Source organism: Hippopotamus amphibius, chromosome 2 (genome assembly GCF_030028045.1).
Source record: "Hippopotamus amphibius kiboko isolate mHipAmp2 chromosome 2, mHipAmp2.hap2, whole genome shotgun sequence".
Taxonomy (NCBI): Eukaryota; Metazoa; Chordata; class Mammalia; order Artiodactyla; family Hippopotamidae; genus Hippopotamus; species Hippopotamus amphibius.
In genome coordinates this window covers 98,139,003-98,154,932 of record NC_080187.1, presented here as the reverse complement: position 1 = coordinate 98,154,932, position 15,930 = coordinate 98,139,003, and the positions used below count along the sequence as shown (strand labels likewise).

At 44.1% G+C, this 15,930-nt stretch overlaps 1 protein-coding gene across 1 annotated transcript in view; it reads right to left on the bottom strand.

Moving 5' to 3' along the window:
• Positions 1-5,284: 5,284 nt before the first annotated feature.
• The window catches only part of GLIS3 (GLIS family zinc finger 3), a 467,139-nt gene continuing 456,493 nt past the window's right edge, over positions 5,285-15,930 (bottom strand). Inside the window, exons 10-11 of the mRNA XM_057721332.1 lie at positions 10,346-10,528; positions 5,285-9,468 (exon numbers count right to left, since the gene is read on the bottom strand). Of these exons, the coding sequence (XP_057577315.1) occupies positions 9,332-9,468; positions 10,346-10,528 (320 nt within the window). The 3' untranslated portion in view covers positions 5,285-9,331. The remainder of the gene's footprint in view (positions 9,469-10,345; positions 10,529-15,930) is intronic.

Sequence of the window (15,930 nt, the reverse complement as noted above, 5' to 3'; positions counted from 1 at the left end):
GTGTAGAGGTACCAGGGGAAGGGCTGAGTCAGAAATCCATTTTCAATAGTGTGTGTGAGTGTGTCCCCAATACACTCTTTATTACAAACTGGGCAACATAATGATGGGGGAACCTACGTTTCCCCTAATACCCTAGGTGACAGGAACAGAGCTATGCTGCTCAGACCCCCAGTTCCATCCTGTGGGGTTAGACGACACTATTAACGTCTCCAGTGTCCCCTCAGCTTTCTGGCTCTCTGGAAGGACCTCAGCCAATGAATGACCAAGACAGCGATAGCCAAGACACCCCCTTCTCAGGATGGCCTTCAGCCAGGGGGTGGCACCATGGCCTGGCTGTTTCCACCCAGCATGGTGCTCTCGTAGTGGGGAAGAGCAGTCTGTCGTCCAGAGCACTGGCAGAACCTCTGTCCAGTTAGCATCACAGTCTGCTGGTGCCTCCAGCCCAATCCAGCTCTGCCCCCTTTCCTTTCACTGGGGGTCACTCTTCAAAACTTCCTCAAAATTGTTTCCACTCCCATCTGTGCCTCAGCACCTGCTTCCTGGAGCACCCAACCATCAACGACCTCCCAGAGCCTCATGCTTCACAGACAACCCGAGTAAACAATTTGAAATACCAGTCCACTGGAATACGAGGCCACGAGGACAGGGATGCTGTGTTCTCTTTTCTGCATTATCACAGCACCCAGAACAGTAACAGGCACCCAGTGATAGGTATGGAGCTCAGTAAACAATGGTTAGATGAATGAACGAACCCCGAATCTCTGCACCTGCACACACTGGGATGGACGGGGTCTATGCCAGTGCCTCCTGTCTTCCGCTCCCGTTCACTACCTCTTCCTCTGCTACACTGACCTCCAACCCCTTCCTTCCATCTGCCTCTCTCCCTTCCTCAGTTACCTGAGAATTTATGTCGGGCACAGTGCTCTGCGTTCAGCACCACCTTCTGCAGTTGCTCCACACCACCTGGCCGTCTCCTCTCCTGCTTCTCTTCCTCTTCTGCTTTCTCTGCCAGCTGGTGCCATTCACAGCCCCCACTTTCACCTGTTGGGGGCCAACAGCCACCTCTCAGGCTCTACTCTCACCTGTCTCCAGAGCGCCTGTTCCCAAACAATATCCTAAGGAACATTTACCTAAGAAGGCGATTTTTTTAAAAACTGTCTTCTGGGTGTCAGGCATCCTATTAGGAGCTCTGTTTACATTATACTTAAAAAAAAATCATGGTAAAATAGACCTAACATAAAATTTACCATTTAGACCATTTTTGAGTGCACAGTTTACTAACATTAAGTACAGTTGTCCCTCAGTATTCGTGGGGGATGGGTTCCATGGATACCGAAGGCTACGGATGCCCAAGACCATTATATAAAATGACGGAGTTCCGTCAGCTGGCTCCAAACCTTTGGATACAGAAGGCTGGCTGTAATTCAGTGTTGGATAGACCACACTTCATCCATTCATCAGCTGATGGACATTTAGATTGTTTCTGCGTTTTGGCTATTGCGAATAACGCTGCTAGAAGCATTGATGTACATGTATCTGTTTTTAGTCCCAGTTTTCAATTCTTTTGAGTATGTATATAAGGATGGAATTGCAGAATCATGTGGTAATCGTATATCTAATTTTTTGAGGACCAGTCAAACTGTTTTCTACAGTGCTAAGGAGGTACTTTTTGGAAAAAAGGGTTCCCTGGTCAATAGACTCCATCCTCTTTCTTTGTGAGTCACAATGCACTTTAGCATAGTAAAGTCTCTGACAGGTCCTGTAGAAAATAACAACTTTGTAACTCTGACCCACAATTCCCCAGACTAATTTGAAAGCGGAACCCATTTTTTTGCAGAGTAAGTGGTAACATATCCCCTGCTGGTTTGGGAAACAATGTCCTGAGCTCAGTGGGGCGGACACAGGAAAGGCTGGGGCTCAGGGCCAGAGAAGAATCACCTGGAGCCCAGAGGCAGGGCAACCTCCAACTCCCCAACTAGCTTGTTGGGTGACACTGGCAAGTTCCTTCCCTTCTCTTGGTGGCTCTGCACATGTGCCATCTGCTGCCTGGTACACCCTTCTGCTGCTTCTTTGCTTCTTGAAGATTAACTTGACCTTCAGGACTAGCTCAGGCAGCCATCCCTTCCTTCAGGAAACTCTGACCATGCTCTCCTGTCTCCCCAGGCAGGAACTGGAAGACCCTCTTTGTTAGCTCTTATTAAACTATGTTGCCTTGTTAAATGGTCTGCCTCATCCACTAAATCAAGGGGGGAGAGGTGTCATAGTTAGCTTCCGTAAACAGCCACCTGGAGAGTTTATTTAAGAACGCAGATGCAACCATCCTACCCCTAAAGACTAACTCAGTAACTCTGGGTGTTGCATCCAGCAGCTCTACAGTGTGAATTTTGAATAAGCACCCAGGCAGTGTTTTTGGGCAGATGCTTCTTAAAATCCTCTGCTGTCAGCTATTTGAGGATGAGGGCCACTTCCACCTCTGTGTATCTTTCACAATACATGTTAAAGGAATGAAAGAATGAACAAGTGAATGAAACAATCTCAATTTCCTCCTGTGTAAAAGATGAGGTTGGACTGGATATTCTCTAAATTTCCTCTTGGTTAGACTTGTCTTTATAAAGTTCAGATTATTTCATCCATGACACTGTGTTCCCTGCAGCTTTAATATCCAAGCCATTCACAACATACAAAGCCAAGCACACAAAACTGCCAGGGAGACCTGCTGAAGAGAATGCAGTCCGTGCTAGTATTTAGCAAATGCCCCAGGACTCATGAACAAGCACACTTTTATCACAAACTAGAGATACAAAGAGAGCATACACTTATGAGCATTTGAATTTAGTCTCATTCTCTCCCATAAGCGTGAGCAGCTGCCAGGCTGCACTGTCAGGGCTGACAAACCCTTAAGCTGGGGAACTAGGGAGCTAGGCATTACAGGAATCCAGGGGCCAGGGAAGGTGCTGGGGTGTTGAGCACCTTCTCCTGCTATGAGGCAAAGGCACAGACTGTTACAGCACTGTCAGGGCCCCCTGACTCTGCTCCAACCATTTCTCGGTGGAGTCTTTGAACATAAAACCGTGACTCTCCTCTCTCTGAGAACCCTGCAGGTTTTGAGAGGCAGCTCCAGCTTCTCATAAGAGCTATGGCCTGAGAAAAATGAAGTCTCCCATTACTTATAATCTCTCAGCATTTCAGAGGAAAAGGTTGGCTCTGGCTGCCAAGATCCAGCAAATATTTGGTTAGCTTGGAAAGAATGGGTGCTCATTTTCCAATTCTCACAGATTTCTCTATGCCCAGTTCTTTTTATTAAAAACTTCAAATCCAGAGTTAAAGTCGAATGGCACTCCAGGCTCTAAGCATTCATCTGTATCCCGGGGAGCAAAACCCAGAATCTAAACAAAGAAAAGCTTAATCAACAGAACTCATGAATCTCCTCCAGGAACAGGACCCAACGTAGCCAAAGAATAAGCAGAGGGGCTCCTCACTGCGGTTTTCTTTGCGCAGATATTTATGGGAAGGGCAGGGGAATGTTTCCTCAGTTGACTAGGACAGCACACTGTGGCCCATGGCAAAGCCTGCCTGCTGCCTTGTTTCTTTTTGTATGGCCTGTGAAGTAAGGATGCTTTTTACATTTTTAAATAGTTGAAAAAAAATCAAAAGAAGAAAAATATTTCGTGACATCTGAAAACTATAGGAAATCCAAATTTGTGTCCATAAATAAAGTTTTATTGTAATACAGCCGTACCCATTTGCTTGTATATTGTCTTTGGCTGCTTTTGAGCTACGATAACAAAGTTAAGTCGTTGAGACAGAGACCATATGGCCCTCAAAGCCTAAAATACCTCCGATCTGGCCCTTTGCAGAAAAAGTTCGCAGACCCCTGGAGTAGAGAATGTAAGAGCTGATCTTCACTGGTATTTGAACTAAAAACTAAAAACTATGTATGGACAGTGAAATAATCGCAAAGCAGACACCTGTTTAGCCTCACACATGGGTTAGGAAATAAAACATTGCCGGTCAGCACCCTGGAAGTACTCTGGGTGCCCTTTCTTCCTGACCAGAGTTCAGCAGCAGCTGGACCTTTGTGGTAGTATTTTCCTCGCTGTTGTTTATGCTTCCGCCCTCTAAACTCTATATTTGAATTTTGGTTGTTTTCAAACTGTGTATAAATAGAAGAACACTGTATATTTTCTTTTCTGTCTTGTTTTTTCTTTCAACATAGTTCATGAGACTCAGCTCTGAATTACTGAATGTGGCCACCGTTCTGTCACTGCCCTTGCTGCAACACATTTCACGTCATTACTTTAGCACAGTGTCACTTATTCTGTTGGTGGACAGTTGGGTCATTTCCAGTTTTTGGCTATTGTGGATAGCACTGAACATCTGGCACCTGAACCGCCGCTAACTCCCGAGGGAGGAATGGACGTGTTGGATCTCGGGGTATGTGGATCTTCAACTCCACCAGTCAGTGCCACACCATCCTCTGAAGAGGCTGGACCACATCACCCTCCCACCGGCTGCCTCCCTTTAGGGAGCAGAGACACTCTTCGTGTCTTGTCAGTCAGCACTATTTTCACCTCCGAACCCTGAACCACATGAGTTTGCTGCCGGTTCCCCTCGCATCTTGAAGAGCCAGATGAGGTACATGGGAGCCATCATCCTGCTGCTTTGTATCTTCCATTAACATAATTCTCAAGTCTCAAACATTCAGTGAGAAAACTGTCAATTTTCTAAGAATGCTCCTTGAGATGATGTGATGTCTTTCAGAGTCCCGCGCTTGGCTCACGGGTCAGTCAAATGGGTGAGCATCCCGACCACCCTTGCCCCTTCCCTCCCCCCTCCGGACGGGAGCTGAGGAAAGCAGCTCATCACAGCCAGTGGGTCAAGCAGCCTCCCGAAGTCTGCAGATCGGACAGGACGGGGAATCAGGGAAATGATAACGGTCTCTTTCTCCTTTGGGAAATCAAAGGCCTTAAAAGTCAGGGTATTAGTTCACAGGAAGCTGATGCTTATGTCTATCTTGGAAGAGTTTTAGGAAAACTGGGCAGAAAGGGTCCACCCCAATGGCCAGCACGCTGAAACCCCATCACCTGGAGGACCACGTACTGGAGGAATTTCTGAAGCATGATATAGCACTACGCTGAAAAGGCACAAATAAACCCCAAACCCTAGCACACATTTATCCAGTTTTTGAAGCAGATTAATAGAATAACCAATAAAACATGTATAAAAGCTTTAATTAAATCTGATGAAATAAAACTTCATGTTTTATTTATGGACACTCTCAACATGTAAAGGATTCAGGGACACATTCATTTTTACTGCCATTTCGTCCTCATATCTATCATTAAATCCAGGCTGCAGCTCTGGCCCAAAGCGATGCGGCATTTTAAAACTGGCCTTGGACACGCCCTCCCCCACGCCCATCTGCTTTTAATTATAATTACCAACCCAATATGAGGGAGGCGGATGGTAAAACTAAACAAAATAATACAACAAACAAACAAACAATGGCTGTTGCCGTTGTGTTTTAAAACGACAGGCTGAAGGAGGATTTCAGGCAGGTGGGTGCATCCTCTGTTTCCAGTTTTATTATGTACCAAGTGCACAATCCCTTCATTTTACTTTCGACATAAAAAAAGGACTTCATGAAACAAGACAAAATAACTTATGATTATATGAAACATAACTGTGACAAATCACAAAACTATACATATTAATAGAAAAAAAGTGTACCTAATTCTTTAAAAGATTTATGACAATAAGCACCAGATGTGCCCCTAGAGTAAAATCAGCCCCATATCCAGTATGATATATGTAGTTCACTTCTCTACGTGAGTGTATATAACTATGTACAAGAGTCTGTGTGATTTATGGAAAACAGATTTCCACTCCCCCGCACCCCCCCAAAGTGCTTTATGTCAGCAACATTACACAGGATGCTCTGCTGTCTGTACAAAATAAATCTCTTCTTTTTTACACTCACCATCTCTCCAATGAGTTTTTTTTTTTTTCGCTTTACTCATTGCAAAAATAAAAAAAATGTAACCGCAGAAATTCCACACCACCAACAAAAAGTGCCATTAAAAATGCTGCTATAAAATGACATGGTCAAAACAGTCAAATAAAATACCAAATAATTAAATTGGACATTTACAATTCCTATTCCCAATACTTCAAGGCAACTGGGAAGCAAGGCTCTTGGATAGGGGGTTGAACACTTACCTCTGTTCTAGTACACTAATGTGCTTGACAGCTGCTAATTTAAAAACAACAGAACAACACCAAAGCTCTGTTTCATCAGTGGAAACTTTGCTGTGATTGAAGACCTTTTGTTCATTTTAGAATCACCTAAATAATTTGGGGGAGACATGGATAATGGAAGATAACCCCACAGGACTAGTAAGTATTTAAATAATATTTAACAGCTGATCACAGGCTAAATTACAACTTACATTTTGATGCAGTCCCTTTAGGGAATTAAGACAATGCAACAAACGCAATGTCTCTAGGCATACTGATTTTTTTTAATGTTATAGGATAATTGGCTTTGGGCTGTGTGTATTTTCACAAGCATCAGTTTTGTTTTTTTTTTTTAAAGGGGAATGACAATCTCTGTTCATATGTTTTATGAAAATGGTTACATATCAAGAGTAAAAAGACCAGGAAATGGATGGGAATGAGTTTTTTGAAGTTTCCACTTTTACTGCTACAGACATAATGATGAAAGCATATATAAATCTTGTGCAATGTGAAGGCAAGCAAGAAACAAATTTTAAGGTCAGGTGAGATTCTGGAATCTAAGGACAGTGTGTGTTGTCTAGAAGGAACCTGGAAGTGTCACGTCCTGGGTCCCTGAGCTGGGAAACGAGGGGAAACACGAAGGGGGCGTGAGGGGCATCGGCCTTGCAGGCTGCACTGGGCCCGCTCCCTCTGCCAATTCCTGGGGGAGGGAGGCCCCACAGGTGGGGCTGCCGCCTGGCACACCCTGGCTCCCTTGGGCTCAGGGAGGCCAACGGGGAGATAGAGATGCACAGGGGTGTCTCCTCCAGCCAAAGTTTCTGAGGCTCAGCTTCTGGCTTTGTCGTCCTTCCCTGTTTTCACCTTAAATTATAGCAAGAAGCTGTAGGCAGGCTGACAACATCAGCTGCAGTAACAACCTTGTCTTTCCATCTTTTTCCTCCTATTCACACAAATGAAATGTGTTTTGAGTTCCCTGTAGAGGCTCCAGAATTTAGAATGAATAGATTGTCTTTCTAAGATACCAGAGCCTTCCCTTCTCTGTAGGGTGTGACAAAGGACACGGTCCCTGTTTAGGCCAAGTGATGCAACCCACAAAGCCTGCCAGAAGAGTGGGACTTTGTGTGCCGTCTGAGAGCTCATTTGGGAAGAAAGACGGATGTGCATCCTTTCGTAAAGCAGAGCAGATTTTTGTAAAGTGGATAACTTGTCTCTTTTGCAGACATGGACATCTGTGTGATGGCTCTTCTCAGATCAGAGCCCACTAACCAGAGAAACTAGATTGACTGAGTGCACTGTCAAAACGGACCCCACACTTGGTTCTCTATTGACCTGATTCTACCGCATGTCGGAATGAAGTCAGGAATCAGGCAGAACACTACCCTGCAGACTGTGCAGCCAGACTGGAAGGACACGTTCATCTCTGGGATACAAACTGTCACCATATCCCAAGTCTGACACCAAGCTGTTAAATGTCTTGTTGAAGATTGTAATTATCTCAGTTTGACAAATAGCATTGTTTCATTTCTCTTCAGAGAACATTTTTAAAGAGAGAGAAAAGAAACCATGAGATGTGATAGTACTGGAATGTCAGAATTTACCAGATGTTTTGGGGGTTTGGCATTTTTTATTGCCTATGTCATAGGACTCCAAATCATTTTAATAGCTTGGTAAAGGTGTCACAGAAAACAGCTTCCTATTTAGGTTTGAGATCAAATGGCCAAGAGCTCTGGGAAAAATCCTGGCCCTCGAAACAGAGTTTCAGATAAAAAGGTTGCTTCCTTCCGGCCACCTTTCCAGAACTGTCCCCTCTACCTGCCTGAGGCCAGACCTTGCTCAGAGCTGAGGGGCAGGCAATGGCGGGTGGTGGGCATGTCTGAATCACAGTCAAGAAGAGGGTGAGAGCCATGCAAAAAGAGGGAGAGAAGAAAGGCAAGGGATCGACAGACAGACAGGGGAGAGGAGATCCTGACGGACGGAGCAGAGGCTGTGCAAAGTCGCTGGACATCAGGCATCTCTAGTTTGGTTTTCTGAGAGAACCCAAGAGCACACCTCCGTGTGTACCTGCTCTCTACAGCTTCTAGCAGGTCTCCGGGCAGAGCACCGGATCCAAGGTCACAGGTGAACCAGTCAAGTGACCTTTTCCTTTGAATAAAGTCTTCCAGGTGGAGTCGTTGAACAGTCAACCCATGAGGGTCTCTGTGGCAGCACTGGGAAGGAGGTGGCCACCCCATGCCCCTCAGGTAGCCTGTGCTGAATGCACAACTAACATTGCAGGCGCTTGCAGGTGCTGTGAGCCGGGGCCAAGCAGAGGCCAGCGGAGGCAAGATGGACGCAGCTGGGGTGATTAAAATAATTCTTTCTATCCAAAGAACAGACTTCTAAATATTTTTTTTCCTTTAAGAGTAGATGTAAATAACAAGTCTTTAAAATCAAAGAACTACAGTTGCAGGAATATAAAATAAGTTGTAGTGCTTTTCAAGGGCCTGTGCTTGACAGAACCCTCTCATTTTGCTTTTGCAGAAACACTGAAAAGCAACTGGTTAGCATGGGAATATCTAAGAGGAGAGAGGCAGCCAGCTCACTGGATGCCAGGCCAGTGCTGGGAAACCTGGGGCTCCTCCAAGAGTCGAGCCCATGCTGTGCTTTGGAAGTGGATTTCCCTTGCTGTGCTTGGCTCTTGGGTGAGGCAGTTCACCGTGCCCCTGGCAATTTGGGTTGTCCTCCCCTATTTGGAGTTTTCAGCCAGGGTGATCCCCAAATTATATTTTCACATGCACATCATCTCACTGGTGTCCTTGAAGGCTGACAGCCAGGAAGTAACAGGTATCCGGCAGAGTGAGACTCTGAATTCCCTTTGAAAAAACAGTCCTGCTGGTCACCGGCAAACCCAGAGAGAAAAAGGAGCAGCTGCAAATGCCTACAAAGCCCAGCTCTGACCATCCAGCCCTGCCCTCCAAAGACACAGCTGTGACTTGGCAGGTTCCGCTGATTCACTTGACATCCTTTTTCTTACAGTCTGTGAAAGTATAAGAACAAAAGGTGGCAAGGAACAGGAAGATTCTGGACGCCAGTGGTAGTGGAGGTCAGGGGAGTTTTAGCCTTCAGTATAGACGGAGGAGAGCTGGCTAGGACAGCGGTCCACAGCGCTGACCTGTAAGAATGTGGTGTCTTCAGGTCCACTGCGAAGAGACTCCCCAAAGAGGCTTGAGGAACCCGAAGGCAGATCACACACTGGAAGAGAAAGAGCGCACAAGTCAACTGCTGCCTTGTCACACCCTCTGGGCATGCAAGGAGCAAATGCTGACTGGGGGCTGAGGAGGCAACTGTGCTGGGACAGGCCATTCAGTGGGTCTCTGTCCTTGGGCTCCTCAGGAGGGGAAGAGGCTGACGTGCAGGCAGATGGCTAAACTGGGACTTGGCACAAGAGATGGGCTGAGGAGCAGTAAAAGTGAAGTTTTGTAGGGAAGAGTGAGGGTGACCTCCAAAAAGAGGCGATATTAAAGTTGAGTCATAAAAAAGGATGGGATTCTCACAGATGGAGAGGTAAAGAAAGAACATTCCAGAAGGAGGAAACAGGGAGCAAAGACAGAGAGGGGGCTACGTGGGGCCGAGTGTGCTGGCAGAGCTCAGGTGCAGAGCATGTCAGGAGACACGTGAGGGCAGGTCTGGAGAGTTTGATAAGGCTCAACTCCTGGGGGCTTCGAATCCTTGCTGAGGACAGTCAACTTTATTCTCCAGACAACTAGAAACTACTGAAGGTACCTGAACAGGAAAGCACCTTATTTTATCCTTCATTTTTGGAAGGCAATGGCTACAGTAGCATGGAGGGCAGAGTGGTAAAAAGATAAGGAGTTGACTCAAGGAAACTTGTTGGAAGGCTGTTGCCTAAGTCTGGGAGAGACCTGATGGCACCTGAAGAAGGGTGGTGGAAGTGGGGCTGGAGAAGGGCTGGAGAGGAAGATGAAGAGGAGAGACATTTCGCGGGCAGACTGGACAGGATTTGATGCGGTCATGTGCTGGGTCAAGTCCAGTCCAGGCTGGTCACGGGAAACCCACCTGATCTCACCTGCTAGTCTGCCCGAGTGTCTACGTACAGACACCAACACACCTGTAATGCCCGAGTGAGTTGAGAAGGCTCTGTGGAAAACGTCAAAGCCAGCCTGGCCCATAGACGTGGGGACCAGGCAGTCCTCGAAGGAAGGCACCACACTGCAGGAGCTGCTAGGCGGCATGGTTCTCTGAGAGTCAGGGTAATGTGGGGGGCAGAATGTCTGCAGCTGCCCATAAAATCCTGAAATGCAAACACGGCATTGAGCTACTACAGGGCACAAGTTCATTAGATCATTTCAACCCAGTCAGACCCTCACTCAGCCTGGCTTCATATGACAAAATGCCTTTAACCCTTAAGCCCACCTACAAAACCTTCTGACCTAGCATCCGTAATGCACTACCTGAGCAGAAGCTCTTCTACCTTCAGGAGCTTTCAAAGCTTGTTGGCTTATGACATTTTTATTTTTTGCTCCAATACCTGGAGTTGAAGGGATTCTCCCTTTCCCTAGACTCTCCAAAGAGTCCTGGACACTGAAGGCCTGACCTTAGGGGACATTCCTACCCCATTCCCTCTCACCAGGTTTTAAGCACATCTTCCTTACCTTCCTTTATTCCATATTCTGTTTTTCACATTTGGTAAAAACCTGAATAATGCTCTTAACAATGCCCACCTTAAAAATGCAATATAGATCTATCCATCTGCACTTCTAACAGACACATTCATACACATTTATATCTTTCCTTACCCATTATTGTGAATAGGTACATGGTGTCTCATAGTTGGATATGCTACCATTTACTTAACTATTATTATTGTTGATCTTTTCAGTAAATGGAAAAACTGCAAGTGAATAAATAATACAATGAAGACATGTGGAAAGATTTCTTAATATTTGAAAAAGATCAACATTTTGCTAACCTTGTTTCCTTATCTTTTTCAATGTTTTTCTTACTTAATGACATTCTTTTCCTTGGGGTCCTATGTGGTCCTTTTCTATGATCCTCCACACCTTCCATGATACCTTACCTTTTCCCTCTTCCTCCTTGTCTCATGATAAATTTAAGTAAGAGATTACTTTCTTGAGTATACAGTCTTAAAAGTACAATGAAATCTTCATTTAATAATTTATTTCATGGTACCTGTTTCCTCAACTCTAACGTGTGGAAGTCACTGTCTATTTCACTGGGTGATTATGAAGACTAAGCAAGTCACTGGACAAGGCAGTCCATATATAACATTTGAAAGTGCTTTATGAATGTCAGTTATTGATATCACGACTCTGTTTCTGGTGAAAAAAACAAGGCATTAGTAGAGGAAGTGCCCCAGGGTTCCTTCCACAAACATTACATGATGGCGAATACAGCACTAATTCACAGACTTTGAAGCTGTAGTCCTGTGTGCTTTCTTTCACTAGAACTGCTTCTTCTGACCTGAGTCACCTATCAACAGGTAGGGAAGGTGCTCTTTGGGTTCTTTTTAGCTCTCTTTAAGTACAATTGAGGCACACTAACAAATCCAACCTATTCTGCTCACACCCTTCTCATTTCTGATTAGTACTCTCAAGGCAGACTCCCCTTGGCCAGGAGGCCCGTTCTATGATTGCTAGGAATACCACCAAAGAATGTGTGCTGAACTGCTCATAACGCCACAGGCCAGCCCTCTAGGAGCTTATGATACAAGGCAGAAGGATGAATACAGATTTATTAACAGGGCACACTCACAGTAGAAAACAAAATAATATCCTTTATAAGTAACTAGTAGTATACTTTATATAGAATCAAGAGAAAAATCCATAGAAGATTTGGGAGAAAGATTAAATTTGTGTTAGCTGTATAGCCTAGAAAAAAACTACTGGCTCTTCTCTTTTTGATGCCCTAAGGCTTCTGCTTGGACTCAGCAGACAGATGGGCAAAGGACCCAAAAAGACGACTCAAATATGCATATAATTTATCAACCAATATGGACAACTGTCAATTCTCTAGCCATTAAAGCAATAAAAATCAAGACAATGATAAAATACCATATTCTGCCTCTCACATTAGCAAAGATTTCTGAAAGTCATTCTTGGTGCTGAGCTGAGATTGGTCACCAAGGGATCTGTGTAGTGTGTGCAGACACTACGAAGGAGTTTAAGCCTCTGCAAATCACTTGACAACCTGCACCTAGAACCTAAAAGTGGTCATACTTCTGGACAGGGGAATTTTACTTCCAAGAATGTATCCTAAAAGTGTATTCTGAAAAACAGAAGAAATTCTGCACAGAGGTAGTCATCACAATGCTAGTTGTCATAACAGAAAACTGAGGAGTCAAAATGGCCAACCATAAGAGAATGGCTGCACAAACAGTGGTACATTTACCTGACGGGAATGCTAAGTAGCCATGAAAATAATATTTACAAGGAGATTTTAACAACATGGAAAGACCATTATAAGGTTCAGTTGGAAAATAAAGTAAGATATGGGAGAGAATCAAGATGGCGGAGTAGGAGGACATGTGCTCACTCCCTCTTGCAAGAGCACCAAAATTACAACGAACTGCTGAACAGTCATTGACAGAAAGACACTGGAACTCATCAAAACAGGACACCCCACATCCAGAGACAAAGGAGAAGCTGCAATGAGATGGCAGAAGGGGTGCAATCGTGTTAAAATCAAATCCCATAAATGCTGGGTGGGTGACTCACAACCTGGAGAACAGTTATACCACAGAAGTCCACCCACTAAAGTGAGGGTTCTGAGCCACACGTCAGGCTTCCTAACCTGAGGGTCCAGCAAGGGGAGGAGGAATTCCCAGAGAATCAGACTTTGAAAGCCAGTGGGATTTGATGGCAGGACCTCCACAGGACTGGGGGAAACAGAGACTCCACTCTTGGAGGTCACACAAAAAAGTGTGCTCACCAGGACCCAGGGGGAAGGAGCAGTGACCCCATAGGAGACTGAACCAGACCTGCCTGCTGGTGTTGGAGGGTTGCCTACAGAGGTGGGGGGCAGCTGTGGCCCACTGAGGAGACAGAGGCACAGGCAGCAGGGGTTCTGGGAAGCACTAATTGGTGGGAGGCCTCCCAGAATCCACCATTAGCCCCACCAAAGAGCCTCTAAGCTCCAGTGCTAGGTAGCCTCAGGCCAAACAACCAACAAGGTGGGAACACAGCCCCACCCATTGGCAGACAAGCATATTAAAGTCTTACTGAGGTCTGTCCACCCAGCCCTACCCACCATCAGGCCCTCCCATCAGGAAGTATGCACAAGCCTCCTAGGTAGCTTCCTCCACAAGAGGGCAGACAGAAGTATCAAGCAGTATCAGCAGTATTTCGTCTTGTGGAACTGAAAACCACAGCCACAGAAAGATAGAGAAAATGAAAAGGCAGAAGACTTTGCACCAGATGAAGGGACAAGATAAAACCCCAGAAAAACAACTAAATGAAGAGGAGATAGGCACCCTTCCAGAAAAAGAATTCAGAATAATGATGGTGAAGATGATCCAGGATTTTAAAAAAAGACTGGATGCAAAGATTGAAAAGCTGCAAGAAAAGTTTACCAAAGACCTAGAAGAATTAAAGAGCAAACAAACAGAGATACACAACACAATAACTGAAATGAAAAACACACTAGAAGGAACCAATAGCAGATTAACTGAGGCAGAAGGACGAAAAAGTGACCTGGAAGACAGAATGGTGATAATCACTGATGCATCATAAAGAATAAAGAAAAAAGAATGAAAAGAACTGAAGACAGCCTAAGAGACCTGTGGGACAACATTAAACGCACCAACATTTGCATTATAGGGGTCCCAGAAGGAGAAGAGAGAGAGAGAAAGGACCCGAGAAAATATTGGAAGAGATTATAGTTGAAAACTTCCCTAACATGGGAAAGGAAACAGCTACCCAAGTCCAGGAAGCGCAGAAAGTCCCAGGCAGGATAAACCCAAGGAGAAACATGCCAAGACATATAGTAGTCAAATTGACAAAAATTAAAGACAGAGAAAATTATTAAAAGCAACAAGGGAAAAACGACAAATAACATACAAGGGAACTCCCATCAAGTTAACAGCTGATTTCTCAGCAGAAACTCTGCAAGCCAGAAGGGAGTGGCATGATATATTTCAAGTCATGAAAGGGAAGAACCTACAACCAAGATTACTCTACCTAGCAAGGATTTCATTCAGATTTGACGGAGCAATCAAAAGCTTTCCAGACAAGCAACAGCTAAGAGAATTCAGCACCACCAAACCAGCTCTACAACAAATGCTAAAGGAACTTCTCTAAGTGGGAAACAGAAGAGAAGAAAAGGAACTACAGAAACAAAAACAAAACAATTAAGAAAATGGTAATAGGAACATACATCTCGATAATCACCTTGAATGTAAATGGACTAAATGCACCAACCAAAAGACACAGACTGGCTGAATGGATACAAAAACAAGACCCATATATATGCTGTCTACAAGAGACCCACTTCAGATCTAGGGACACATACAGACTGAAAGTGAAGGGATGGAAAAAGATATTCCATGCAAATGGAAATCAAAAGAAAGCTGGAGTAGCGATACTCATATCAGATAAAATAGACTTTAAAATAAAAAATGTTGCAAGAGACAAGAAAGGACACTACACAAAGATCAGAGGATCAATCCAAGAAGAAGAGATAACAATTATAAATATATATGCACCCAATATAGGAGCACCTCAATACATAAGGCAAAGGCTAACAACCATGAAAGAGGAAATCGACAGGAACACAATCATAGTGGGGAACTTTAACACCCCACTTACACCAATGGACAGATCATCCACACAGAAAATTAATAAGGCAACACAAGCTTTAAATGACACAATAAATCAGCCTGATTTAACAGATATCTATAGGACAGTACATCCCCAAACAGCAGATTACACCTTCTTCTCAAGTGTACATGGAACATTCTCCAGGATAGATCACATTTTGGGTCACAAATCAAGCCTTGGTAAATTCAAGAAAACTGAAATCATATCAAGCATCTTTTGTGACCACAACACTATGAGATTAGAAATCAATTATAGGAAAAAAAGTGTAAAAAACACAAACACATGGAGGCTAAATAATACGCTACTAAATAACCAAGAGATCACGGAAGAAATCAAAGAGGAAATCAAAAAATACCTAGAGACAAATGACAATGAAAACACAAGGATCCAAAACCTATGGAATGCAGCAAAGGCAGTTCTAGGAGGGAAGTTTATAGCAATAGATCCTACCTCAAGAAACAAGAAAAATCCCAAATAAACAATCTAACCTTACACCTAAAGAAACTAGAGAAAGAAGAGCAAACAAAACCCAAAGTTACTAGACGGAGAGAAATCATAAAGATCAGAGCAGAAATAAATTAAAAAGAAACAAAGAAAACAATAGCAAAAATCAATAAAACCAAAAGCTGGTTCTTTCAGAAGATAAATTAAATTTATAAACCTTTAGCAAGGCTCATTAAGAAAAAGAGGGAGAGGACTCACATCAATAAAATTACAAATGAAACAGAAGTTAAAACGGACACTGCAGAAATAAAGAGCACCATAAGAGATTACTACAAACAACTATATGCCAATAAAATGGACAACCTGGATGAAATGGACAGATTCTTAGAAAGGTAAAACCTTCCATGACTGAATC